At 38.9% G+C, this 27,704-nt stretch overlaps 1 protein-coding gene across 22 annotated transcripts in view; it reads left to right on the top strand.

The window, feature by feature from the left end:
* CELF1 (CUGBP Elav-like family member 1) overlaps positions 1 to 27,704 on the top strand; it is a 57,927-nt gene that overhangs the window by 4,540 nt on the left and 25,683 nt on the right. For 16 of the 22 annotated variants that reach the window (XM_035550045.2, XM_035550027.2, XM_035550044.2 and 13 more), the window contains exons 2-4: positions 10,467 to 10,505; positions 26,435 to 26,622; positions 27,268 to 27,350. In XM_035550045.2, coding sequence (XP_035405938.1) covers positions 26,445 to 26,622; positions 27,268 to 27,350 — 261 coding nt within the window. In that variant the 5' untranslated portion in view covers positions 10,467 to 10,505; positions 26,435 to 26,444. Of the gene's footprint in view, positions 1 to 1,687; positions 1,727 to 10,466; positions 10,506 to 26,434; positions 26,623 to 27,267; positions 27,351 to 27,704 lie in introns of those variants that run through there. The other 6 variants (XM_035550030.2, XM_035550033.2, XM_035550050.2 and 3 more) reach the window with 3 other exon arrangements.

The raw sequence follows: 27,704 nt of genomic DNA, 5'->3' as shown, positions 1-27,704 counted from the left end.
GAAAAGTGCAAATATCCTGGTATTTATGGAGCAAAGCCACCCGTATTACATTTTGGGCTGTGTATTCACTACCAGGATTTGACCACTGTCAGAGGCTGGCTCTAGGTTGTGTTGTGTGTATTTCACAGTACAGAAGCTCTTGTAATGCTGATTCTCTGCTGCAGAATTTGCTTTAGAATTTCTTTGTTCTCTGAAGTAATTTCTGCTTCATTCAGGGCTAAATTTAATAGGCGTTTCATGATCGCTTTGAGGGAGCGGGACTATAGGACATGTTCTGGATCCTATTTGTGAGGAAAGTATTTCAAGATCTGCTTAGGCAGACTCTAATTCTGAGTATACCGGTATATTCCTGGGTTTGGAGGGAGCCTAAACCATTATGTTAGTCATGAAAAATATCCAGCTTGGTGCTTCAAATACAAGAACTTTTATGCTTATTGCAGGTTGCATTAACGGAACTGTCTGAGTAGTGCACTTCTTGTTCTGAATTAGTTACCACACTGCTAGTCTAGCTGAAAGTTCCAACCTCCGCGTACACGAGAGAACTTTTCTGGTAACTTCTCTAAGATGGCTCCACGTCACCACATATGATGTGTGATATACTAAATATAAGAGATAAGCAGCAGCATAAGGTAATAAACCTCTCATACGAAAAAGTATGTATTTGTATATAGATGAAACTGATTTTGAGTTTGCAGACTGTCACACCTGTGTACTAAAACATTCAGGGACTCTGCTGCATTTTTTTTTCTCCGAATACCTAGGCATTTGAGTTCTCAGTTATGCTGATTTTATGTCTTTCTGTGCCAGAACTTGAAAAGGGGCAGGAGGGGGATGCTGCCTAGAGGTGGGTTTCTTCTGTTTTTATTTAAGAAGAATGCATAGCAGGAGGCTTGGTTTGTGTATAAGCATTGGTGTGAAGGACCGCTAGGAAAGCAGACGTGGTATAGCAGGTCACCAGGGTAGTTTGTATCAACCAGTGGGGAAGGTGGTGCTTACTGGTTTAGGAGAATGATTAAAAAGGGAGAAAAGGTTCAAAAAGATTACTGTAATTTGCAATTACTGTAAGTGTAATTTGATTTGGGGAGAAAAAAGTAAACCCAAAGAAGCTAGGCGTGTACGTGCTTCCAAAAAGTGACAAGGAAGACCAGGCCAGTTCAGTACTTACTTCTTGAAGTGCTGGTGAGTGCGGGGATTCCCTGGAAGGGAGGTTTTTTGTCCTGTGTCCAAGCTGCTGCCAGATTCTGGTGGATGAAGAGCGTTGGGAATTTCTGCGTTACTGAGGTGGACTCGAGCAAAGTGGATTTGGGCCAGTGTCAAAACAGTAACTCCTTCTTGAAGTTTGTACACTTCAATTTTTTTCCTCCTCTGCATGGTGTGACAGCAAACGAGTGTGCGCGCGTGTGAAGGAACTTGTTTTAGCGATGGTCTCTTTCAGAGACCATGTATGGGTAAAGCAGTTGGGCTAGTTCAGCTCCCTGCTCCTCCCTCCCTCCCTCTCGGAGAGCCGAGCAGAATCTATTCTGCTGAAACGCTTGTTCCACTTTCTGCTTTCTATATTTGTACAGCAGCAGCCCGCTAGCTAGCAAGGCGCTGTGGCTGGCCTGGTGTGCGTTCAGCATTTGCTGAGCAGAATTGAGAGCCAGGGCTTACAGTCTCTGTCGTTCCGTCCGTCCGTCTGTCTGTCTGTCTCTGCGTCTCTGGGGAGGACTGGCGTTCCGAGTGAAAGGTGATCTGTTCGTGGATGTTTTGTTTGTTTTTTTTTTTTATGTAAAATGCACTTCGTCGCAGCTGGGAGTCTAGGGACTGGGAGCGGAGGAGGGAAGGCAGTTGTCTTGCAGGGAGTGTATGTAGTGGGTGGCAGTGGCATCAGCAGCGTAGTTTTTAACTCCAAAAGAGCTGCTGTCTTCTGGGATGAGGGCTTTCATATCCCTACCTGCTTTGGGGAATAATTAGCCAGGGGCTGTATCTGACCATAAAAGGTCTGTTGTCACTGTCAGCCATGAAGATTAATGGAAACTAGATCCTGCCCTGGAAGATCTTAGTGCTGCCGTTGCTTGTTGCAAGGGGGATTGATGAGGAGCTAGATGCTGGCCAGCACAGTTTAGAGTAAGGAGTTAGTGCTGGGAGATGGAGTTGTAGGAAATACCTTTTTAGGAAGAGCTGGGAACTTGTAGCTAGGACTTCCCTGGCTGTACATTTGCATAAACCTTGTACTAAGGCCCTGCATGTGCTGGGATGGCTGTTGAGTTACTTTTCTTCAGCAGTAGGTCAGGCGACCAAATAGCACAGCAAGTCTGGCTGCTGGCAGTGTAGTAAATGTTGATACAATGTTCTTTCAGTAGTGGAAGGGTGCTCAAAATAGTGGCAGCCACTGGATGCACCTTTAATGTCAGCGAGAAATTGAGAGGGGAAAAAAGGAAAATAGGATCTAAGTATTTTTTCTGTGTTCTAGGGGATACTGTCCATTACAAATTCTGCTACCTTTTGGTTATCTATGCAAGTAGAAATCAGGCCTTTTGTTCCTGAAATTAGAGCAAAAGTGTTTCACTTGTGAAATAGAAGTAGCATCTTGTTAAAATCTTTCTTGAGGACAGTGCTCTAGAAACTTGGTCTGAATTATTTTCCTTTCCTGCCACTGCAGTGTCTCTAGCGTGTTTCGTACAGAGAAAGCTGTGTGTACCTCAAACTTGGAAGGAGCAAATTTTGGAGGTGAATTGGGGAATCTCAGCCGCCCAGCGGTCTGAATCCCACTGTGCCTACAGGCAGGGAGCTGTGATTGATGTGTGACAGAGGCTCCTCTCATTCTTGGACTGCTTGAACTCAAGCAACTTTGTTGTGTGTCTGTTTTCAGATCCTTCTTTGTGTAACGGGGATACGGTGTGGTAATTTTTCCATCTTCATCTGGGAAACCTGTGAAATTCATTGTGAACACGCAACTTCCAGGCTGCTAAGCTTTCTTTCTTAAGTGTCCTTGTGTGTTTCCGAATTCTCACATCCTTTTAAAGCCCTCTGCCTTTCTTCCTACTTCTCTGCTTCCTGACTTCCCGACTGACATCCTTTCATTTATACTAGCCAGAACAAAGTGGCAAAAACAATGTGAACTGTTTCTAAGTTTACAATAGCAATTAAAAGTGAATTTTGGCATTGCTTGATGCTGGTGATCAGGATTGTAAAATTGTAAATTTGACTTTTAAACGTTCTCCAGTAGCATACTTAATTTTTTTTTGTCCATAGTCTTGTAGCAGGCATACGATTAGGCAGATTCAAAGGCCACTTAGAAGTACACTATTTCATATTCAAAAAATGGTTTTTTGTCCATTCTGTGAAAGATGTGATAAATGGATAGAACACTGAAGAAATGCATGTTCACCAAGTGCATTGAGTAGGTGCAAGATACAGCCAGGCTGTAGAATGGCACTGGGGGATTTAAATCTTCCATTTGGTAAAAATCTTCTTAACAGCACTTAAGGGTGACATTGTTCAGAGCCAGACTAAGCTGTCAGTGTGTTTTATGGGAGGTGGATGCTTTGAGTTGTGTAGTAAACTTGTTTTGTACCTATTGTCTGCTAGTGCAAAGAGAGTGACTTAGTACTTCACCTGTTTCCAGAACCTCGAGTGATTCATGTAGCAAAATATAATGCTTTAGATGTGTAAGGACAGAAAATCCTATTTGGTGTATATACTTTGAGTTTAAGGGATAATACTTGTTAATCCATTCTGTTAATCCATTCTGGATTAACTGCATTATTATCTTGTACATAGAAACAGTTTCATCAAGGTTGGAGACAACTTCTATCTGGCATCCTTTGGAGGTCCTGAAATTCCACAGGAAGAGTCATTTTCTGTATTTTCTTTTTATTTTTTACCGAAATAAGTCTTTTTTTTCTTATGGTGTCATAATCATGCAGTTGATAAATAATGTCATGTTAAGGGTGGATGTTTGGAAAGATATGGGAATTTGGAATTAAGTCCAGTGTTCATTTGAAGTTAGCTAAATTTATAAAGGCTGTTGAAACAGAGGTATTAAACTTCAGGAGGAAAAGACGTGAAAAGTGAAAGTTGAAAAGGATTTACCTTTGATATAAAAAGCTGAATCATACAGACAAATCAAAGACAGGAACTGGAATGTCTTTAATGGAGGAAGTCCGTGTATTAAAAAATTGGGACAGTAAAAGTAATTGTACAGAAGTGTGTGCATACTTCTTACAAACAGTAGTGTTTTCCTAATAGAAATAGTGGGGCCCTCTTCGACTGGGGCCTTTAAAACTAAAAGGGATTCATGAGTAGAGAATTAACTAAGAGAAATGCAGCACCTAGATCAGATGATGTAGTTCCATGAGTAATTTGAATGAGCGTATGCTGGTATTGCTCTGAAAAAAGCTTGTTCTGTCTTTCATGCGTTTTCCCTTTCCTTTGTGCTGCCAAGAGCATTTGTGACATTGTGCAGTGAATTGAATCATGGAACAAGTCTGGGTTAAAACTACTGTTTTCATGTTGTTGGTAGGAGAGATCAAACCTGGATCACTTCCTTCCTCAGGTCCGTTATACAGAGGTAGAAATGGATAGCTGGGGAGGAGGCAGCTGTGCTCTATTCTTCTGGCAAGAGCAGTAACCTAAAATGGATCTGCAGTAGGATTATCTTGACCTATTCTTGTGCATTTTCTCCCCATTTCTTCCTTGTCTTTTCAAAGAGCTTATATCCAGTCTCCTCTAGAAACACAGCCCCCCAAAATTAGTTGAAAATTCTGTTACCTGCAGTGACAAATATCATTTGGTCCTAGACAGGAAGGTACTAAATGTTGTCACGTTGTCATAACGTATTTCACCATTTATGCGGTATCTGATGCATGCTATATTTGGTGCTGCTGTGCTGAGAAGCCTGCTATTCTTTGTTGGGAAGAAATTGGTGAACATTCATAACAGAAGGATAAAGAGAAGATAGTGTGCCATGTTGATTATTAAACGTGAATTTTTGATTCCGGAAGTATGAAGTACCTCCAGAATCTAGATACAAGGTACAGAAACACAAAGAGAGAAAGTGACAAGATATGTAAGAGGATTTTGTCTGCTTTGTGTCCTTAAGTAGCCAAAACTGTATTTATAGCACTTATTTTCTCATAAAGCTTCTGGAGTCGTCTCCTGCTAGCAGTGGAAAGCAGCTGATGTCATACTGTGCCTTCCAGGAAAAGTGAACGGAAAGAATTGATGGAGAAGTGAATGAAGAACGTCTGAAAATATGTGCTTGAAACTATGAGCAAGTTCTGAGTCTCTAGTTCTTGGCATAGCGCGTGGACGGTTTTGATCCTTCCCACCCTCTTCTTCCCTCCCACCTCTCCTCAAAAGCCTGATTGGGTGACAGAGCCAGTCTTTGCAGCGGGGAACGTTTCTGGGGCCCTGGGTAGAGCAGGGAGCGAGTGAAGCTGCCTTGGCACAGATGTCCCAGTGCGTTAAACACAAAAGATTAGCAGCCTGGATGGGGTGTTTCAGGGCCCCAAAATGAGCCTCGAGGTCAGAGTAGTAGTGGAGTAGAAGGCGACTGAAGTTGGTTGGAAAAAGTCTCGGAATGTTCTTTAGATGTTCGTGGCAAAGAAGTGACAATTACGCTTCTTCAGGCAGAGAAAAGTTCATCTTAAGCATGGCACTATATTTGTGAATGGTACTCAGAAAAAAAAAAATGTTTCAGGGTGCTGCATGTCATTATTTACTGATGTGTTTTCAGTATGTTTTAGACTGAATTATTGCAGAAAAAAATGTGTTTCTAAAATATGTACAGTGGTTTACATGCTTCAGATGCTATATAAAGATATTGAAGAGGCTGGTAAATATTGCAAAAAAAAAGAAACCATAATAACACTTACAGAGTAAGGACAAAGGAGAAACCTTCAGAAAGCTTGAGTGGAAGCTTGGGAAGAACTCCTTTTGCAATGAAATAGATCTTATTGCATTTGGGTTTTTGAACAGAAGTCAGGACATTCCTAAGTTAATGTTCCCACAGCAACGTTGTGTTTGCCTCTGATGAAGAAATTGTATGAAATATTTTGAAAGTTTCAGCTCTATACACTCAATGTTAAATCTCTTGAAGCGTTAATAAAAATTACCTGTTTTTGAAAGTTATTTGAATCAATATTCATTTTTTAAAATAGAGCATTGATGCCAATTCTTTGTGGATGTAAATGAGAGTAATTTGAGTGTTATATTCATTTACTTCTGCAAAGGACTTGATGGTGTGCTCATTACAAAAATAAAAAATAAAAAAAAATCACTGAGCTTATTTTTCCTCTTTGGTTTGCAGGCATAGCAATGGCAGGTTCTGCACAGTAGAGTTCATAGCAAGTATTTGTCTAGTATAAGCCAAGTAAGGGACACATAAGCTTAAGGTAAATCAGTCTTTCTTAGTTGGGCTGCTTTGAAACAAAATATGAGGGTTTATCCTTCAACGTTTTGCAAATGTGAAATTTCAAGCCTACTCAATTTCTTATTCAGATTCTGAATTTTAGAAATTGGGACGCCTCAAAATTGTTTTCTGTCTGAAGTTGACAGTAGATGGTGGAAATGGTCATGTGCACATGTCCCCTTTTACACACTGGGTGCATCAGTACGGAATGGTGATGGCATTAGTTTCAGGATCTTTGTGAGGAGACTTACCATAGATCTTTTCCCTCTGGGCTTGAATCTATTCTTTCTTGGATCGCATGGAAACCAAGTACATACCTAGCTGTCATTATAACAGGCTTATTTCAACAAGGAGCTATGCAAACTGTGTTTATAAACATTACACTTAGGAAAGTGAAAGTGTTAGTGTTTGAATCTTTTGGCTGAAATGGATGAGGTTGTTAAAGTTTAGTGTTGTTGCTTCTAGAAGTAGGCACAGTGTTTAAGCTGAGAATTTTGCTTCTGCTCAGTGCACCTCAAACTTCTATCCCTAATAAGACATTAAACTCTGTGCTACGGCTCGCAGGCCTTCCTGGGGCACGTGCAGTATCCATAAAGCAATCAGGAGATTTCCCGTCTCCTTTTTTGTTCTAATCTGAGCTGATCCCAAAATGTGTACCTCTTTTATTCTTTGTTCTGTTCTTCCTATTGCATCTGTTAATTGAACAAATTTAAATTCTGACAGTTGACCAAGCTGTCACGAGTAATTCAACTGGTCTGTTTACTAGCTGTACAGATTGTCTGGTAACCTGGGTGCAGATTAGTATTTTTGCCTGCAATGCTGAAGAAAATATTTGACAGCACCGGCTGCAGAAATAAAGTGAGCAGGCACAGTGACTAGGAGCTGGCATTGAGCACAGTGCCGAGAGGTTTGGGTAGTGTCAAGATTGCAGTGGAAGATGGGAAATTCTCAGATTAGAAAGTGTGTTTGCCTCCTGGGTAAATTTTTGGCATTCTAGGAGCCTCCAGGTCTGTCAGGTTTCTTCTTGCTATCTCTGTTGTCTTTCTGTCTGGTAATTAATGTTTGCTAGAAAGTAGCGTACCTTCTGTGGGTTGTGACCCGAGCTGTGCAGTAAGTGAAACTTCACCTGCTTTGTGTAGGCCTTCCTGTTCACAGCCTGTACACTCATACTTCCAAGTTTTTTATATTTGTACTTAAGAGCGTATAAAACCACCGTGAGGCCATATGTAACATTGATTTATGTGAGAGGCGGTTGGCATCAGGATGTATCCGAGATTGAGCTGTGTGGTCTGTTTTACCTGTTAGGCTCTTTAATTGTAAATGGTAGTCTTGACATCCCACAAACATTAAATTCCTGGAAGGTGTAATCAGAACTCAGAACTAACTGGTCTAGACAAGTGCTGACTGTGACAGTATTATCATCGATTGGAATCCATTAATTGATCCGGTAATCGCTTACAGATGGTCCTGAGTGCTGGGGAGACTGAAGTTTCCCCATTAAGTAGCAAAGTGGTATTGCTAGGTTTATTGGGATCGTCTCCATCATCTAGCACTTAGTGGCCAGAGCCATATATTTTCGTTACCAGCTGCAGTTCTATTTGAATTGTATGGCGTACAAGAAGTTACAGCTGTTTGTTTATCACCAGGAGTATATTTTGTCACTCTTGTCTCTGGCAGGGCTAGGCGTTAAACCTTCCTTTTTCTACATGGACTTGTCGGGTGGCATCATTGCTCCTCCCAGCTTTGGGTAGCAGGGGTTGGAAGCAGCTTCTGGTGCAGTGCATCGGTCAAGGACGGTAACTGCTGGGAAAAGCATTGCCAAAGCCACGATGTCCTGATTTACACCTATTAATTGTTTTGCTGTCCCCACAAGAACCTACGCTCAAGCAACTATGAAAACAGTTAACTGTCAGCCTCTAATGCTCGACTGGGGTCAGTCTGCAGTTTGCACTTAAAGCCTAATGCTGTGTCAGGTAATTAAAGAAATCGGTCTGTTCCACACCTTGCTAGGTACGTGTCAGCTGTATGTGCCTTCATCTGAAGTATCCAAGTTCTGACTTCTTTTGAGAAGAAATAGGGTTGCCAGATTCTTTGGCCCTTGGGCTAGGTCTGTCTGTGTAAACTTGAATAAAGTATTCAGTGGATTTATGTTCTGCATGCAATTACCAGCCATGCTGAAACAATTTTGGTTTGAGAAACACTTATGATTTAAGAGCGTTCTCCTAGACAGGTGGTCATCAGATTTGCTACTTGCTTTTATAAAGTTTTTATTGTGTTGGATTTTCTTTGATTCAGTGAGATGTCTTATTTTTTCCAAAGGTATCAAGAGTTATAGGTTCCTCTGGCTACGTTAGCTGCACTTTAGTCTCCTTTGAAGTTTTTAAATTAGTTCTCTAATGTTGCGTAGTTATATGTGCTAGGGGAAGGTTTTCTTTTCAACATTTAAAAAGTTGTTTACTGTTATATTCTTAGGCATTTACGTGATCAGTGAGCTGTGTATTTCGGGTTTTACTGAAAGTTCATTGTCACAGCAATACAACTCGGCATTTATGACAACTCCATAGGCCTTAAGTACCTTGCAAAGTCTGAGATTGAAAGGAGGAAAAAATAAAATTTGTATTGCATGTTTTGAAGCTAGGGCCATTAGCAGGAATATGAGACCATGTTTTGACCATAAATAAATATGCTTTAATTAAACTTCAAAAAAGCAGTGGAACGTGGATGAGGTTGAAGGAGGTGTACTCAGGTAAAATATTTGCCAGAATTGCTAGTAGGAGGTAGTGCCATTCTGAAATGTTATGAATGTTTGTTCTGAATTCATTATTCTGAAACCAAACAAAAATATAAAGTGTTCCATGACTAGTAGTCAGTTTTCAGTAATATTCTAGAAAAGGTAAATTAACTCATCATTTTGAAAATACACATTTCAGATAACTAAATTTCTCAGAATTCCTGGATTGGATTTTATTTTTCTTTTCATAACTAGTATTATAAGAAAACTCAATTTCTGTTATGTTTAGGCTTGAGTTCATTTAGCGGGTATAATATTTAATTAAGACAGTTGAATTAATTAGGAATGATTTTTAAAATGACTATAAAATAAGGATATAAAATCTCAAAAAATCTCTCTCCGGAAAAGAGAGCATGAGTACATGTGACAAATATCCAAGTATATTAAAAGATAAGTTAGAAGAGGATAAGGATCACTTATGCATACTTCTCAAAGAAGATAAAACAAAGGTTATGAAGAGGCCTGCAAAGCAGGGAAAATGTGGGCACTCAAATAGCCTTGTAAAACTCTTCACATTGCAGATGAATGCTGGTTTTGGTTGTTTGCCTATAGATATGTAAGCAGACGTGGATTTTTTTGTTAAATATTGCTAGACAGCCATAAATGTAGTTCTGCAAAATAGCGTATAACCTAGGAGGAAGCAGAGAAGAAATTCTTGATAAATAAATACTTCCAAAGTTTGTGTTTCAATATATGTTGGCTTGTGTTATGGGTTGATTGTTGAGTAGCATCCCCGACTTATGAGATGTTAGTGCAGAGAGTCTGTATAGTTCCTGTTTGATTTGCTTAAGAAATAACACTTGTTCCTTGTGGTGTTCTTCGTGTTACCTAATTCAGAGCTTTTTTTCATACACTTCCATCTCTGCTATCTTACATTAGAGTTCACATCTGCAGGGTCATTGTCATCTGTTAGTGCTGCTGCTGTCAAATTGTAATGTAGGTTAGGACTGTGGGCGCTGCTGTTGGTAACACTGCTTCTGTCTTGAGATGAAAAGCCACACAGGTAGGATAAATCTACAGAATAGTAATAGGAAACTACAAGACATCTGCTGCCCCTTTCTTTTGTACCCTTCCACTTGTTCTCTCTATTTTGAAATGTGCAATCTATTTATTTATTTTAAGTCTAAATAAGATTGTTACCACCGTATGATAACTTGTTACTAGAAATGGGCTTTACTTTCCCACTTCTCAGCTGTTTGCCAGATGCAGTTCATGTTGTAATGATTGTTACTATGATTCTAACTTGAGAGTACTCAGTGTTTCTTGTTTCTTTTCTTTTAGAGTGAAGACTGGAAGTGTTAGAGAGGTGCGTAGCTGCAGGTATGAACCAACTACAGTTTCTGTCCCTCAGTTGCTTATTGGAGCTTCCTTTCAAAGGTTTAGAGACAAGTTGTTTTTACTTTGAGATATGTGGCCGTTTTCTACTGCAGTGAGCAATAATATTCCCTCAACCTTAAGCTCTTTGTAATTTCCTGTCCTTGTGCTGCTAAAGGGACTTGGAAGTGGTAACAATTTAGGACTGCAAGTACCAAATAACTATGCTTCTTTAGCTCCATATGTAACTTAATAATTTTATAAATGCAAGTAACTACAAAGTAGAAATGTGTACCTTCATAGTTACTTCTTGGCCAGAATAAATCTCCAGTTCTCTATACTACATATAACTCTAAAGGTATTGGTTGGAAGAACTCCATGTGGACTGAGACAAATTTCATTATGTTCAGCATAACAGGAATGTGGTTGAGTGTGAAAATGTTTGGAGCCAAATGTGAGGATCTTCTGGTGCAGTCCTGTTAATGTCTGAAGTCTAGCACGGGTGTAATTTCATGAGCCAATTTCCCCCTTCCTGCTTTACTCAGTTCCCAGTGCTGATTATTTGATGGTGCCTGGTTCTCATGGTAGTTTGGCTGCATGTTCAACAGTCAGCTTGCTAACCCAATAAAAATCTCTCTCATGATGAAGTTGTTATTTCTCTGGTTTGATTGATACTTGGATTGATTGACACTCCTTTGACTTGGATTGATTGACACTCCTTTGACCGCACAATAAAAAAAAAAAAGACCAGTGTCTGTAACTGTGCAGCTTTAGGACAGTCGACCTGTGACTGTTAAGTAACACTATCATGCTCAAATTGTGATGATTGTTGCTATTCTGAGAATTACCTCTGCTATGGCAGAAATATTTCAGATGTGCTTTAGTGTACAAACAGAGAAAGGAGGCTCTTAAATAAGGAATTAGTATACTAGCCATGTCACTTTCCAGCTCTTATACAGAATGCTGCTGATAGTTTTACCAAGGCCCTTAAGAGATGAAAAATGAATGCTTATTTCAGTTACAGTAACAGTAGATCCTTTCCCTACAATAGTCTTAAATCTAAAGTTCCTACAAGAAGGGGAGACAATGGCATTGATTGATGTACCTGTAGGTATTAGGCAGTTAGTGACACTGCAAAAAGCAAGAGTGGATAGGAAGGATGTGTTCCTTCTGTGATATGTCCTTATCAAAGAACTTAGAAGTGTGGGTGGAGAGCAATGTCCCCTTACTGGCTTTGGTATGTTGACTTGCTCGTCCTGTCAAGACAGAAAAAAGAGCCAGGAATATCTGCGGAAAAAATGGCCACGGGCAAACATGTTGCTGAAGAAAGCAGAACAAAATAAGATGTGTGGTCAGTGGAAAATTGTGCATAATTTGATAGCTCATACAAGATGCAAGTCCTGCTGGCTAGTATGGCTATTCCTTTAGATGTAGTGATGGAGAGAGAGAGTATGGGACTGACAGAACCTCCAGTAAGGAGCCTCTGAGCCCTGCTTGTGTTCTAGGCAAAGGCTTCAGAGGAAATACTTGTCCCATGTAGATCCAATTTGGTAAGGTTTTAAGGAAATTAGTTTTTGAAGTCTTTACTAGGGTTCGAAGTATGCTCACGGTGGGAGGAGAAGCCATAACAACAGTCTTGCGTGAAAAATACAACTAGCTGGGGAGGAGTGCTTGTGCAGTCTGTGATTGCTTCCCATCCAGAGTAGGATCAGAGAGATGAACCTCAGTAGGTTTAAAATATATATATATTTAGAGTTTAACGTGTCAAATATATGAAAAAAGGCTATAAACGTGTGTTGATTTCCTTTGAATATGGATGGATGCATACTTGAAAAAAATGTATTTTGTATTTGTTCAAACTGCGGCGACACAATGGTTGAAGAAGCAGGTAACAGAAGGAAAGGGACCCTTTTGTCTGTAAGTTGGAATACACTCAATGAGGATTGAATTTTGATATTGCCTTGAGGAGGGATTTGTTTTCTATCCATGGCCATTTGCTGTGATTTTCATAAATACACTGGTAAGGATTTAGTCACGCCTATATCAGAAAGGAAATATAATTTGTCTTTAAAATGTATTATATCCTGCCTCTCTGTAGGTTATTCAGTAGGGTAGAAATAGCTGAAGTTGGTACCGAAGAATACTTCATTTTTGAGTGATTTTTAGAAAACTGGCTTTTGTTTGGAAGTACCAGTTTGAGGGCGTTGGTCTCCAGGCATTGTAGGTGTTGCACAACAAAACTCCTTTCCTAAGTGGCCAGCCCACTGCGGTTTACCCTTCCTGCTCCTTTGCTGCTCTATTAGGTCCATACAGAAGGTAGGAAAGAGAATGCTGGTGTTTGTGTTTTTTTCTGAAGCTTTTCTGTCTTTTCCGACAGCCTGATCTGTGATTAGACCTAGTTTTACAGACTTGCGAGGTTTTGCCAATTACAAAACACAGTTCCAGAATCTGTTGGTTTGGATTATATAAATAACAAAATCTTCAAATTATTTAAATATAAAATTATTCAATTTTGATTGCTGAAAATAAGCCACAGATTGGAACACCTCAGTTTGTGGTAAGGTACATAATTTCTCATCCTTATGAGAAAAAATCTTGAATTCATCTGTCTTAATATGAATTTAGAAAGGTGTCCAAATGAAAGAAGATCAACATCCTCTTCTCTTTAACATCTAAGGTTATATAAATCCATAGTAATTATATTAATATATTAATCCAAATTATATATATTCATTGCTTATTATACATACCAGTATAAAATGCCTCTTATGATGAACTGCCCAGAGATGAATCAGGGTAAAACTGTCGGAATTCTGATTAGAGTCTGGTGCAGAGAATTAAACTAAGGAGGAGTCAGCTTTGCTTTGAGGTGAGGAATCAGCTGGCCTTTTAAATAGCACTTGCCTTTGTTCCACACTTTTATGGTAGCTGCTGTCTCCAAGCAGACAAGTTTTTGAAATGGAGAGTTTACTCTGAGACTTGGGATTGGTCCTGGTATTCGGAAACTTTTATGCTACACTTTGCCAAAGCAAACTAAACAGTTATTCTTCTTGTCAAGTATTGCTGTTTTAAGAGGGCCTTGTGAGCACTGACAGTTTCAGGAGTGAGGAACTCCGACTTTCTGTTACACTTGTCAAATCTACGTGCACTATGCTTATATTCTTCCAGGCAAACAAATTTGCCTGAACACTGTTCAAATGCCCTGCGAATAGAAGAGAGAATGGTCATACCTCTTGCTGCCCTGTCCCTCCTTTAGGATGACGCTTTTGTTTTCCTGAAGGTAAAATAATTAATTGTTTGGCACCCCTATGGGGCTAGCCAGTGCACTAAGTAGAAATGATTATTGCAATGATTGCTATTTTAACTGCGTGTTACACTCTGCTGGAGCTGTCTGAGCTGCCTGTGAACTTTTCAGGTAATGTGCAAAGCAAAGTTTTCATTTGGATAAAATAAAATGGGAGAGAAATAATGTGTTTTTATTTTAACCGTAGTGTAATGTCAACTGTTTTTGTTTTGTAGCTGGTGCTATTAGAAGAAACAATTTAAGATTAAAGGACTTGTCAAAACAGCTTGCATGGCTGTTCTGATTGCTGCAAAGGACAATGAAACTTGAGACTTGTTGCTTTGTTTAGTCTGAAAGGTCTCTTGAAACTTAAAAAGGAAGGGGGGAAAAAGCCTCTATCGTACTTGTAGAAGTTTTTTAAACAGAACTGGCTGCTATTCTAAAAACTATCAGGAAGGAGAGGCCTGTAAATTATTCAATAATATGAAGTTTGTTCCTTTCAGTTAAGATTATTTGTTATGTTTCTGAAGTAAAACAAACAAAAAACCTCACTCTCTGACCAGTTCTTACTTCCTCTAAATTCTTTACGCAAACACTTGGTATACTACTTGCAATAAACCTCGGCCAAAAGTGTTTCTCGTGTGGGCTGATAGAACAATCTTCATACGTGGTATTGTCCTGGCGCTGTACAGTTGGTTCTGTAGTCTCCCCTGGGTCCCATATGCAACTACATGGCAATGCTCTGTGTAAACGTAGCTAGTTGGCGTGCTCCTTGTAGCTCTGCGGTGTGTTTGGCTTGGAGAGAAGCAGACTGTTCAGAGCTTTCCAGGACCCAGTGGATTTCAAACTCCTTAGCAGAAGAATAATTTCTAGCCGTGTTTTAGTGGCAGAAAACTAACATAAAATGTGTAGTTGATTCTTTTTAAATAATTCTGCAAATATTGCCGAGATGACAAAGATGTTTGATTTCAGTGCATCTTCTTGACTAAGTCTAGAGCTGCAGATTCATGTTATATAGGGAAAGACAGCAAAACTACAAGGCTCTTTGAAACCAGATTTCTAGGTCTTGCCTGTGTTTAGATCTCCTTCAACTTCTTACACTTATAAAATACTTCCATAGAATTGTTTGCAGGGTTGTTTCTTGGACAAAAGCCTGAAATACGTTAAGGTGAACTCCTGACTGTTAACACAGAAAGAGGGGAAAGGTTCCTCTGCTTTCAGGGCATGGTAGCTTGCAGGCATTAGTATTCAAATTCTTTTCTATGGAAGACTGGGCGTTGAAGTGTAGGTGTTGTATACCATCCGTACTTCCAATTTGAACAAGTCAGAATTCAGTTAAAAACAGGAGGAAAAAAAAAAAAAAAGGACAGAACACTTCAGGCAGCAGCAATGTTTTGTTCTGTTTCCATTTCCTTTTAGTAGTTCTGTAATTTCATAGGGCAGAGATGCATGTCCTCGCTTCTTGTACTCTTATTTCCTGCCTTGTCTCCTGCTCTGTGTTATATTGCTGCCTTTATTTCCTTTTACTATTGTTGTCGCCATGCTACTTTTCCTAATTTCTCAAGGTTTTTTTCTGTCTATGTTGCCAGCGTGTCCACAAGTCTTTCAGATCTCTTAGGTATTTTTCTGTAGTTTGTCTTTTCCAAAGTATATAAGCATTGTTATGTTCTAGCACTGTAATGATAAAAACTCAAAATGCTTCCCAAACCATCTGCTGGAATTTTGGCTGGTGTCCAAAAAACAAACAAACAACAAAACAAATATTTTTACTGAAGTCGTTTTTTGCATGTCTTTCAGTAGAGACTAAACAGTACCTGAAATTTTACATTTATTGACAAAAAAAAAAAATTAAAAATGAGGCTAACAAGATTAAATCCTTTATAGTTTTTCAATGGCTATATGGCTTCATAAACAACAAGTTGGCAATGAGACGAGAAAACCTACAAGCAGCTACTTCAAAAGCAGTTGCCCTGGGATTCATACATCAATGCTGCTTCTTCATATCAATTATTAATTGAGAAGTGTCTTGCAAACAGGGATAAACATGCGATGATTACTTTGTCTTTGGTTTGACAAAATTAATTATTCTAGGGAGCCTGCATTAAGGCTTGCCATTATCTGTTCTACAAGTACAGCTGCTCTAGTAGGTTGTCATGTGTTAATTGCTCCAAATTCATGATTTAGCCTTTTGGCAATTTGTTCATCTGCATATATGCCTCATGTCTTTCATAGAATTCCTCTTCAGCCAGGTCTTTGTCTGCTTTGCATCACAGTAAGTTTTGCTGTGTTTTTTTTTAGTGTTTTTTTTAAAACATTTTTAATCCACTACTACTGCTACCACCAAGAAACAGCTGATAGAGCTGATTTTTGTCTCCCTCTCTATTCCTTTAGTCTGAAGAAAAATGAGGAAATATGCCAGATAAAATTAAGAAACGAAACTTATCTGGGAGAGACTGTTACATTTTTACGAAAATTAACAGCTATGTTTTGTGTGTCTTCCAGGGGCAGGTGTTAGAAGGGAACAGTTAAGCAACAAAGAAAAGATGGAGTTCATCAGTAAATATTTTAATGTGAAGTTTTTCCTAACAGATTTTATTTATTTCACTGTGTTGTTTTTAGAATATTAACCTGACGGTGCGTAGGTACTCACTCTCCTTGAAAACAGGGTGGGCAGGTACTGGCTGCCTTTGGAAAAATGCCAGTATATACTGTCTGTCACTGTAAATGGCACTGTTGTGGACTGTGATAGTTCAAATCCTTTGGAGTGTCTTTGTCTTTAAAAAAAAAAAAAAAAAAAAAAAAAGAAAGTGGGTAAGGATTCTGAAAATAATAGTTGTGATTTGTCTTTTTTATTTATTTTTGAGTAACGTCAAACCAGAGAGATTTGGAGGCTCTCAGTTTGCTTATTCTTCATTGCTCTAGGATAAGAAATTCCATGATTGGAGGTAGGTGTTAGACAAGCCCAAGCCGTTGTCAGGAAGTAGTTTCCTGACCAGTCTACTTGTTTCTCCATTTTTGTAATGCCTATGCAAGGATTTCTAGTGTCATCACTGAAGTAGCAGACACAGCTGCGGCAGGTCAAGCACTAGGTTAGCAGCCTCATGCTGCTGTGTTAGCTGATGGCTATGTCCTAAGAAAGTAAGAGGGTAGCGTTGTGTAGCTGTTCTGCCCTAGGGAAGCAGAGCATTGTCTGCAGAGCTGTGGGTTGCTCATGCTGCTGAAGTCCGATACCCACTAGTATATTCACAGCATGCTCATGTTTCCCCATTCAGGCAAGCAGATGAAGACAATGAAGGAAGAATTGCAGAAGTTTGGGAGCCACAGTCTTGAAGGCTGTGAACTTCATTTATCTGCAATAAGAGGGTATTAAGACTGATAATTCAGCTTCTTCTGCTAGTAACAGGAACTCAGTTATTCCCAGAGCTGTACGTTGTTGCAGGTTTTTTTTGGCTTCTCGGATTTGAACAAATGGTGTAACCTGCTTCCTGGTAGATAAGCTCTCATGTTGCAGAGCTGTCATCTCCCATTTGGTGTAGTTGTCCTTAGGAGTAAGCCAGGTATTGAATATACCACAGATTGAGTTTATTTGTCAGTTACATGCTAACATACTGAAAGCAATTGCAAGGCATTTTAAAAGAAAGGAAAATGCATACATACTGATAACTGTCTGTGTTGTAGAATTTTTGAAGGCCAGAGGTGTGATTTACTACTTATTTTTGTTGCTTGTGAAAACATTTGAATACATTGCTGGTAATCAGTTAGCATTTTTAATTACCATTTACATAGTATATGTATAGCTCAGCTTTTGAGTAGTTTTAACAGCACAACTTTTCTTTTTCTTTTTTTCCCCTATAGTGCTTTTTGCCCTTCCTTTCTCCCAATACACATGCATAGGATCTTTGACATGTTCCAGACTTCCTGCCTTCCACATTTATAGAGGGTAATAATCTGTACTGTTTGTTTTCACCTTGTCACCATAAAACTGACCCAGTAATCTCTCAACCTCTGTTTTCAGCTTATGAGAACCTCACCTGTTGTGGGTTTGTCTGGTAGCTTCCAACTACTAGTCCAGTCTGTCCTTGCACTCATGTAAGTTTATTGTATCTGCAGTATCCTGCCAGCAAGGAGTTAAAAAAACGACTACCCTTTGCATGAAAAAACATCTCCTTTCCTCCGAGAGGAGGAATACTGATGTATCAGCCATTAAGATTTTGCTTTCTTATCTGTCATTTGAAAAGTTGGTTAGCTTAGAGACATTATCTACTTGCAAAAATAGGCCACGTGACCTATTTGAGCTGATACATGCGTTCACGTCAGTGCTTGCTTCAAATAAAAGCCAGAAGGATGACATCTAGACTTGTCAGTCAAATGGGCGTGTGGCAGTCAACGGAGAACTGCTTGGCTTCACATTGGCATGGGGTAATGTTGTATATACACATCTTCCCAATCTGTTTTTACTTTTACGTTAAGGTCAAAGAGAGTTCTGTCAAACCATCATTTGATTCCTGGACTTTGCTGTTTGTACTTCCAGCAAAACAATGGCTTAAACTGACCTGTCTGAACCCTCAGTGTTCTAGACTACTTTGCTGGTGCCCTTTGAAGAGCCCGCACACTAATGCGTGCATCACAGGGAACAAACAGGAGGGACTGGATGTCGGTGTACAGCCTGTGCAGTCTGTGCTCCAGTCCAGAAGTATCTTAATTGATTGATAGAAAGTCGTTGAATTAGTTGGGTTTTTATTAGCCTGTTTTTAAAGAAAACAATGCACAAGCCTTGATCTTTCCTGAAAACTTTGGAATTCACTGTTCATCAAAAAAAAAAAAAAAAAGGCAGAGCAGTAAACATCTCAAGGCACTGAGTTCCTAAGCATTAAGTGAATGTGACCGTGCTTTGAGTAAGTCAAAACAAAACAGTCAGCTCCTTTCCTTTGTCTGGCAGTGTGCTGGTAGCTCTGAACTAGTCTTGCTGTTGGCTGTTGAAGACATTGAAGGCTCTTGAGTTTCATTGGGTTTATTGTAAGGAGGTAAGATACATCTGTAGGAACAGCTTTTTTTTTTTTAGTTCTCCTTGTGGAATGTCTTGTCATGTTTGTAGTAAGGGTCAACTAACTAGTGCTTTGGTTTATTGTCTAGCAAACAATGTTGTCATTTCTTTGTGTCTCAGGAAGGCATCATTGCGTCCTGATTGGCCTGTATAACACCTGGAAACAGAGGAGCTAAGGGAAGTAGCTTGAATTTTTGCATCAGGTCTGTACAGAACTGGGAAAACAGCGCGTTCTTTTCTATCACAGTTTGTAATCCCCAATGGTACTCTGAAAAAGCATCTTCAAGTGATAGGTCTTTTCTGACCAGCTTAGTTTAGAACCCCTTTGCACAACCAACTTAGACAGGTATTGGGCTTTATATGCTGTTTTGACACATCAGATTTGTGTTCATGGTTGCCACAGAGAGGCAACTGTGTTTTTAATCCACACAAAGTCTTCACTATTTTCACATGAAGAGTATGTACTGGATATGTTGATTTAGAAAAGTAAAAAGTTGTTTCTAAGGAACTTCAGAAGTGCCACACTGGACTAGTGGAGTGCAGTCTAGATTTGTGTTTTGGTTCTGATAATGTGTAGTATTGCGTGCAGTAGACAAACGGGTCTAAAATCTTAATAATGATTGATTAGTCTGTGTTTAAAGGTGAGATTACTTAGTAGTTCCTTACTAATGCTAGCTAGAAAGTGGTAGATTTTTATGTCCAGTATTTTGATGCATATAACCTATTGGTTATCTGTTTTTTGTTTGTTTGTTTAAAGTGGGAATTTTATATATATGTGCACTAGATAGAAGTGGAAAAATATACTCCTGTAAAAAACCAGTGGAGTTCAAACCCTGTCAATATTTTACAGGATTACAAAACTCACTGCCCCTAAATATTTTATCTATGAACTTAGTAAGAAGTGTTCCTTCTTCCATGTTTCAGACTTGCCTTTGCAAGTCTCTCCTGCTTTAGTTATATGAATATGGGAAACTACAACTGCTTAGTGAAATGAGTGGCAGGAATTTTGTTTCAAGCGAATGTTGCATCACAGTAAGAAGGCAGGAAGAACAGAAAGATTTCAAAAGAATAATATGTATTTAGGGAATCCTATAGCCAAATTAAAAGACAGTGTATATGTGTGTGTTTTTTGTTTTTTTTATAAACTCCACCATTTAGACTTCATTAGTAAAAACAAATTTGTTCAGGTGTTAGTGCAATGCTTTACGTTCTTTTCCAGAAAGATAACCTCATTCTCACTTGAGAAAATAGGTTTTGTATAATTCATTTTGAATAAGCTGTCTTTACGCTCTTATTTGATAGTAAGCTTAGCTGCCATTTTATTTTTTCTTTTTCTGGGAGTGCTTACGTAGAGAAAACACACTTCCTGTAAGGTACAGGAATAGGTGACTTGCTGCTTCATCTTCTGGCAGAGAGCTGGGAGTCCTGGGGGTTTTTCAGTCAGACAGAAGTTCAGAATTCATTTGTTTTGATCTTTCATAGAATTAATTGGAGTAGAAGCTGAAGGTAAACAGGGTTTCATTCACAAGCCAGAGAAGTAGAATAAGAACATCTTGATTTACCTCAAATAGTGTGGTCCCCAGAAATATTTTGAAGAAATGTACAAACAAACCCTTATATTACAAGCTGTTTTTAGAATAGATTTTACTTAAATTGTGCTAAATCTAGAGAGTATAGAGGATTTAAATGCTCTCAGCTATATGCATAAGAGCGAGCACCGTGAAACTGGTATTTCTGAGATAAAAGCAGTTGTCTTCCCCTCCTATCATTTTGTCTATCTAGGAATTTCTATGAAAATCTCCTGTACATGAAAATGGTTTTCAGTTAAATTAATCTGAATTGTAAGCAACCCAAAACTTTATTTATGTTGATGGTAAATTTAACATTCTCAGTGTATGGGATTTGAGTACTCACAATGAATAACTGTCATAGAGATTGTCAGAGAAAGAAACTGCATCTTTGGCTAGTAGGTAAGGGGCTTTTTGTACCTATTGAGATGTGGGAAGACATTTTGGGTTCCACATATGCTGAAAACATTCTGTCGACATGCTTACATGATCAACAAAGAAACAATAAAATATTGACAGGTAGTTACTGTATTTTGATGTGTGTAACCTAGGGGTTGTCTGCTGAAAAAAACAAAACTGCAATTCAGCAGCACTGTAGGGATCTGGATATGCACAGATAATGCAAGGGGAAGTTTATTCTAGGACCTGTCTCCTTCAAAGCTTCACAGTGTCTGATTTGCCCGTAGACTGCATCCTTTCCCATAGTTTGATCTCACCATCCCAGTAGTCCCTCAGCTTCAGAGCTGTATATGTTGTCTGAGGTTCAGACTGTATAAAATAAAAGATGGTATTATCTTTAGCTTCCAGTTAATTGCTCGTTGAAATGAATGAGGCTTTCTTAGTGAAAGAAAATACTGCACTTGGTTTTTGGGTTTTATTTTCAAGTGTTGTGCCCAAAGATGTGATGTAATTCTTCAAGCATAAAAATAAAAGCAAAACTTTCAACGTTTATGCCTTACAATCTGAGGAGTTTATATGGTGATATATTCTGCAACATAGCCTTAGGGCTTCAGAAATATATTTATAAAAAAAAAAAAAGTGAGATTTAATCTATAGTATGCAGAAGTTTTTAATGTTCATATTGTCAGGTTAGCACCACGTTTAAATTTGTAGCTACAGTACATAGAGCTTGGAATGTCAGACATTGTTTCTATTATCCTTTGAATAGAAACAGTCAAAGAATGGGTCTGGAAGCCAACAGGAATTTGACATCTGAGCAAAAAATAAGTGTGTTTAGCTGTCTAATTTTTCTTTCTTTGTGAGCAATGGCTAAGATGACTTTTGTGTTTTTATAATTCCAAAGAAATAACCTCTTTGCTTTATTCTTCCAACTTCTATCCAGTAGTGAAACACCATCTTTTTCCACTCTTTCTGATATTTTTACAAGAAAAGTCCGGAAGTGTTTTATTCTCATCAGCTTGATTCCTTCAACTAAATAATGTTAAAACATAACTGTTCTCTATACTAATATTTTGTCACTGTAACTGCCGTCATTACTGCGGAATTATGGCACCTTGAAGCATGGAGTCTTGGCTAACGTACATTCAGATATTTATCCACCCTTCTAGTATTATTTTCTTTCCCTCCCTCAAATTGTACATAACAGCATGTGAAATATTTTTGGCAGAGTTTTTCATTAAATGAAGTGAGCATATCAGAGGAGAAAAGAGTAAGTATAATGAGAATTAGAAATTAATATGTAGCGGGATAACTGTACAAAACCAATGTTTTAATGAGCAAAGCCAGAAAACTGAATTTGACATGGAGTGTAACAGCGTGACAGTGAAGGATTTGGTAACTTTTCTGCCTGTATCTTGTTGCATTTTTGTTTTAATGGAACAAACGAATATGCTTTCTGTTTTGGGGAGCAGAGAGATGTTGGGGGTAAAAGCAAATCAGAATGACGTAGTGACTTAAGCTAATCAATCTCAGTAATGTTTTTGAAACCCATTTTCTAGAGTATCTCATACCAGCATCGTTTTTCATCAAACCTACAATGCCTGTGGCTGCTGGAGTATTTTACTGGCTGCTTAAAAAAGCTAAGGATGAGAGGTGTTCTGTTACTGTCTTTAGTAAGACTAGAATTCACAATGCTGAGCTATAGAATCATATAAACAATGGAGAGAACCCCAGTATATCTTCTGCTGCTTTCTAACCATATAAATCTGAAGTGTTTCTCTTTGTGGGTTCATTTTAGAAAAATCCATAAAGTGGGCCTCGGGCTGAATTCAATGTTTGAATATGATGTGTTTTACGCAGGATGGCATTTTTCAAGTAGGAAGCCTGTGAGATGTGTCTGAAGGTAGATACTAACAATTTACTGAAAGCTAGTAAATCGACCTGTGTTCCAGAGTGCCTCCTTGCGTGCTTATGCCAGTGGTGCTTAGCAGGTAGCTTACACCTTCTTGTTAAGGAATAAGCCTCCATGCATTTACCACATAGTAAGAGCATGCATGAAGTAGTTACTGCCAAACATCTGATGTGTGATAAATTCAAGTCCTCTCTTATTTTGCAGTAACTTATGTCTGTCTATCACAAGGCCCAGCTCACTGTAGGCAGAAGATGGGAAATGTTCTTTTTTTCAGAGGTTGGAAAGGGTTATTTATCTAAAAAATAATAAACATGCTCTAATTGTGCAAGCATAAAGAAAGTTGGTATACTGGCCAGTCTAAATAACTGCAGGTACGTGTTGCAGTCATTGACAGACAAGAAAAGTGATCGCGGTTGACCCAGTATGCGTTCCTTGATGATGCATTAAGAGTTTATTATGGGGTTGTATTGTCTGTATGCATAAGGCTTATCTGGATTCATGTTGGACTTGAGCTAATCACACCACTTGGAGTGCTCGGACACACCCAGCTGGCTCTGTAGCACACTCTGCAATCAAATATTTCTGCATCTAACAATGTGGTATTAACAAGATTATCTCCCCATTAGTTTGAGTACTGGAGGCTTAACAATAGGTCTGTATTATGCATGTAATTATTACACCTCACAGTTCCTCGATGAACATGTTATTCCTGTTTTAGTGATGAAGAAGCTAAGGTGTTATGATCAGTGTTTTCAAAGTTTATACAACAGTTTTCAACAAATCACTGCCAGGAACAGTATAAAAACAGGAATGGTATTACCACCAGACCTGTATTTTTCCCTTTCTTCATCATCTGTATGTCTCTGGATTTACAGGACCATGATGGGCCAAGTGTTGTTTCCAGAACAATGGATGTTTTGCTCCTCTAAAGAGGAGTTGTTGAAGTTCTGTGGGAGTTGGGGATTTTTTGAGTTAACAGACCTTAGCTTTGATATTTTTTTGGCAAGTTCAGAGAAACAGTTGGCATTTGTCTGCCTAGAATTTGAGAGTGTCAAAAATGGCACAAGATGGAAAGAGTGAGATCATTAATCAGACATTGAAAATGTTTGTGGGGAAGGAGCCTTTTGACTACACGCAATGAATTGTCCACCTTAATACTGGTGAGATGGGAACTGCCTGGATCTCAAGGCTTTGGGCTGCCATCTTGGGAGGCAAGGAGTTAGTTGGGGATGGAAAGACTGGAGTTTGTATTCTTTCTGCTCTGTTACCCATTGCTATCTTCATGGATCTGACACTCTGTTTATCTGACAGTGCACTCAGTACTGCTTCGCCAGGGAAAATTGCACAAAACAAGCCCAGTGCATCAGCATTTTCATTGTGTATTGAGCTGAGCCTCCCTTCACATGGTCACATCCCCTTTTTAATCTGGGATTCCATGTCCCTTTCCCAGTCCAGCCTGTTTCTGTGGTGTCTATTGCTGGTCTCCCCGAACTTCTGTTTCTGTGGTTTGAGTGTTTTTTGTGTGGCTGAGTGTTAAGACCTGCAGGACTTTTGGAAGTGCGTTGTTTAGGGGTTAGGCAATACACTGAGTTAGTATTAGTAGTTTGTGACAGACTGAGGTGATGGCTGCGTTCAAGTTGGATTTCCTCCCGGAGATGATGGTGGACCATTGCTCCTTGAACGCTAGCCCTGTGTAAGTAGTCTATCTTCATGTCTAATTTTATAACTGTAGTGAGAGTTGGAATTGCTATCTCTGAAGCCAATGCTGTCTAATGAATTCCCCTTCCCGCGGGGGCAGGGGGAAGAGGGATAGGGTAGTCTGCAATTTGTTTTCTTGAGGAAACCGTAGCAGGCATTGGGAGTTGATACTGGATTCTGGACAGAGGAAAAAAATGGTTAATTTTGGGGATGGGGGTAAGGAGGAATAAAGCTATTCGATTGTACTGTTTATGCGTATGCTGTATGCTACGGGTGCTGATGTTCTAAAATCAGTTATTAAAATGAATTGTTGCGAGAACAATTCCAGTTCTTTCCTGTTAATGATTCCAGACTAAACCTTTTAATTAGGAATTAAGGGTTCCTTGAAATCCTGTTGAGGTCATGTTAAAAATTGCTTGCTTAACAGGGGGCTGGCAGCGCTCTTGAAACTGTCCATGGGAGAGAAGGCAGGGCTGAAAATTATTACTGGAAAAGGTTAAGTGACTTCCAGTTGTTCTCATTTAGAATGAAAAAGCATGTAGTTTACGTCTTTGTAAGAGGTATTCTTTATGTTGGATATTTGAAGAGATGCTGACTGTTTTGGAGTGGAAAGGTTGAGTAGTGAAAGGATTTATGAGGATAATTCCCTTCCCTTCTAGTAAGAAGCTGTGTGGTTTCTGAGGTCAGTTCATACGGTTATAAAACTTTGGCATCAATTCTTTATCGTACTCTGGACAGCAGCATATTGAGAGGGGAAAAAATAACTAAATGTTACCTGGTTTTGAAATTTTTTTCTAAAAAATTACGTTGAGGGAGAAATGTGATTGCCTATAGTAGTGTTCCTTTTGTTGCCTGTAATGTAATAAGCCATTGAAAAAGAATCTTTAAAAAGGGAAAAAGCAGAGATGAAGAGAGCTGACTACTCTGGAAGAAGGCCACTGTATCCCTCAACAATGAGTTTGGGGACCGGGGAGGGGGGAATCATTGCATGGTTACTGTTCTGGTCCCCGCGTTCTTTCTAGATTATGTAGGGGTCAGCCAGCAATTTTAGCCTACTAATCACTAGAACTGCAATAGGATGTCATTACAGTCTTCCACAAAGATAGGTCCTGTGGTATACCAGCCTGTGACTGCCAAAAGCAAGACCTCACATTGTACTCAGCAAACAGTGAGGAGTCGATACAGAAAGCAGCGTATGGCTTTCAGGTAGCTGGGTGAAGTATAACAGTTTTATTGACAGGCTTTAAGCAAGCGGTTCATACACCTACATGTAGTGCCAAGTTCATGTAGTGCCTTGAAACCTTTTTGAAGAACCCCATAATCAGAACTTCTGTGTCGTTATAATCTAAGAAGTGATTCTCTATCTGTGTTAGCAACCTACTGTTACACAGCTTGATTTACTCTGAGACTAAGATTGTCCAGGCCCAACCTGTTCATCTGCAACCTGAGCCTGTTTTTTTTTCCAGATATTGTTCAAAGCTGCCTAGTTTCACAAAGCACTATATCATTGTAAATCTTTAACAAGACTTCTCATTGATTCAATTGTACCTATTTTTCTGTTTTAAGATATTTTTTCACCCTAGGATATATTTCCAGATAGTCATCTTTAAACATACAAAAAAGTTACCCTCATTTACACTGGTTATTAGTTTAGGTTCCTTCCACTTCCAGTTTCTCCTGTAAAATTTTAAAGGATTGAACTAGTGATATTTTTCAGTCATCTCATCAAACATTTCCTGAATCCCAGATGTCTACATTATAAGAGCATACGTTAGGAGAAGTTTTAAACAACTGTGCAGAGTAATTGGTTTCCAAGTATATGACTTGCCAGTGAATGCGAATAATATTCCTGAATATTCTCTTCCTATGCAGGACTGCAGATGTGCAGGAGTCTCTCTGTTTTAATCGTACATGTTTATATATGTGTTGAAATATATTTTAACCTCACTGTAAGCATGCTGCTTCTAGCTGCAATGAAATCTAGAATCTGTAGGAAGCGATATAACAGAAATTCCTTGTTATCTTTCATAGCTCAAAGAAAATGAATGGCACACTGGATCACCCAGACCAACCTGATCTAGATGCTATCAAGATGTTTGTGGGTCAGGTCCCACGGAGCTGGTGTGAGAAAGATCTAAGAGAACTTTTTGAACAGTATGGTGCTGTCTATGAAATCAATGTCTTGCGGGACAGGAGCCAAAACCCTCCTCAAAGCAAAGGTGAGAACTGTCTTTCCCATGTTAGACTTGGGGTCTCAGCTGCTTTTACACAGTTCCAATCTTAACTGTTTGCTTGGGCGTGCTTGAAGACTATGGATTATAAATACAGAGCAGAACACCTAATAAATATTGTATTGCTTCAGGGCATTGCTGTGATGTTACGATATGGCCAAAATCTTGCTGTAAGTGTCACAGTTTCAGACAAAATACAAAATCGAGGTTTTAGTTTTTTGTATATATCAAATGCTTAGTACCTCAAATCCTAGCTAAATGCTGTAACCTGGGTTTGCAGTTCAGCAATATGCAATAATCTATTTCCTGTAAAACCAGATCTAAGATCTGGATACTACCAAATAATTGAGTTTAACAGTGGAAGTAGCCAAGATTTGTTTGCCAGATATATGTAAATGATTGTTTTAATGACATGTTATAGTATTGAATATATCCTGTTGATGGTATCCTGTTTTATTACACACATGAATCTTTTTCAAGTTACAATCAGTAATACCTACCTATTTCAATGTCTAACTTCTATTTGTCATGTATTTTGCATTGGAAGGGTGGAAGTGGGAGATTTCTAATTTCTGTACAACATGTCAAGATTTCTAGTGTTCTTCCTTAGCTAGCATTTTGTTTCAATTGCAGGGTGCTGTTTTGTTACGTTTTATACCCGTAAAGCTGCACTAGAAGCACAGAATGCTCTTCACAACATGAAGATTCTCCCAGGGGTAAGAGAAGAGGCATTCTTTCTTCTCGGCTCTATCTTGTCTTTCTTTTCTGCTCTGGCACCACAGATGTAAAACACACATTATTTTGCCCTCAAGTCATGTTTAAGAGATACATTAAAAAGAGCAAGATTGTGAGATTTGTACAGTAACAGATCTTAAAGGAAATTTGGAGTGTTTTGAGGAATAGTATGGTAGTGAAGTGTATGGGCATGGCTCCTATAAAAGTACTTTCTCAGGAGGAATGATGATGTATCATTTGGAAAGCTTTTCTTTCTTCCAGAAATTTGTGTATTGTTACATATACCTTTCTGTAGAGACAATTCAAGCGACCATCTCTTTCTTCCACTATTCTTC

This window comes from Cygnus atratus, chromosome 5 (genome assembly GCF_013377495.2).
Source record: "Cygnus atratus isolate AKBS03 ecotype Queensland, Australia chromosome 5, CAtr_DNAZoo_HiC_assembly, whole genome shotgun sequence".
Classification (NCBI taxonomy): Eukaryota; Metazoa; Chordata; class Aves; order Anseriformes; family Anatidae; genus Cygnus; species Cygnus atratus.
This window is presented reverse-complemented; position numbering and strand designations above follow the sequence as displayed.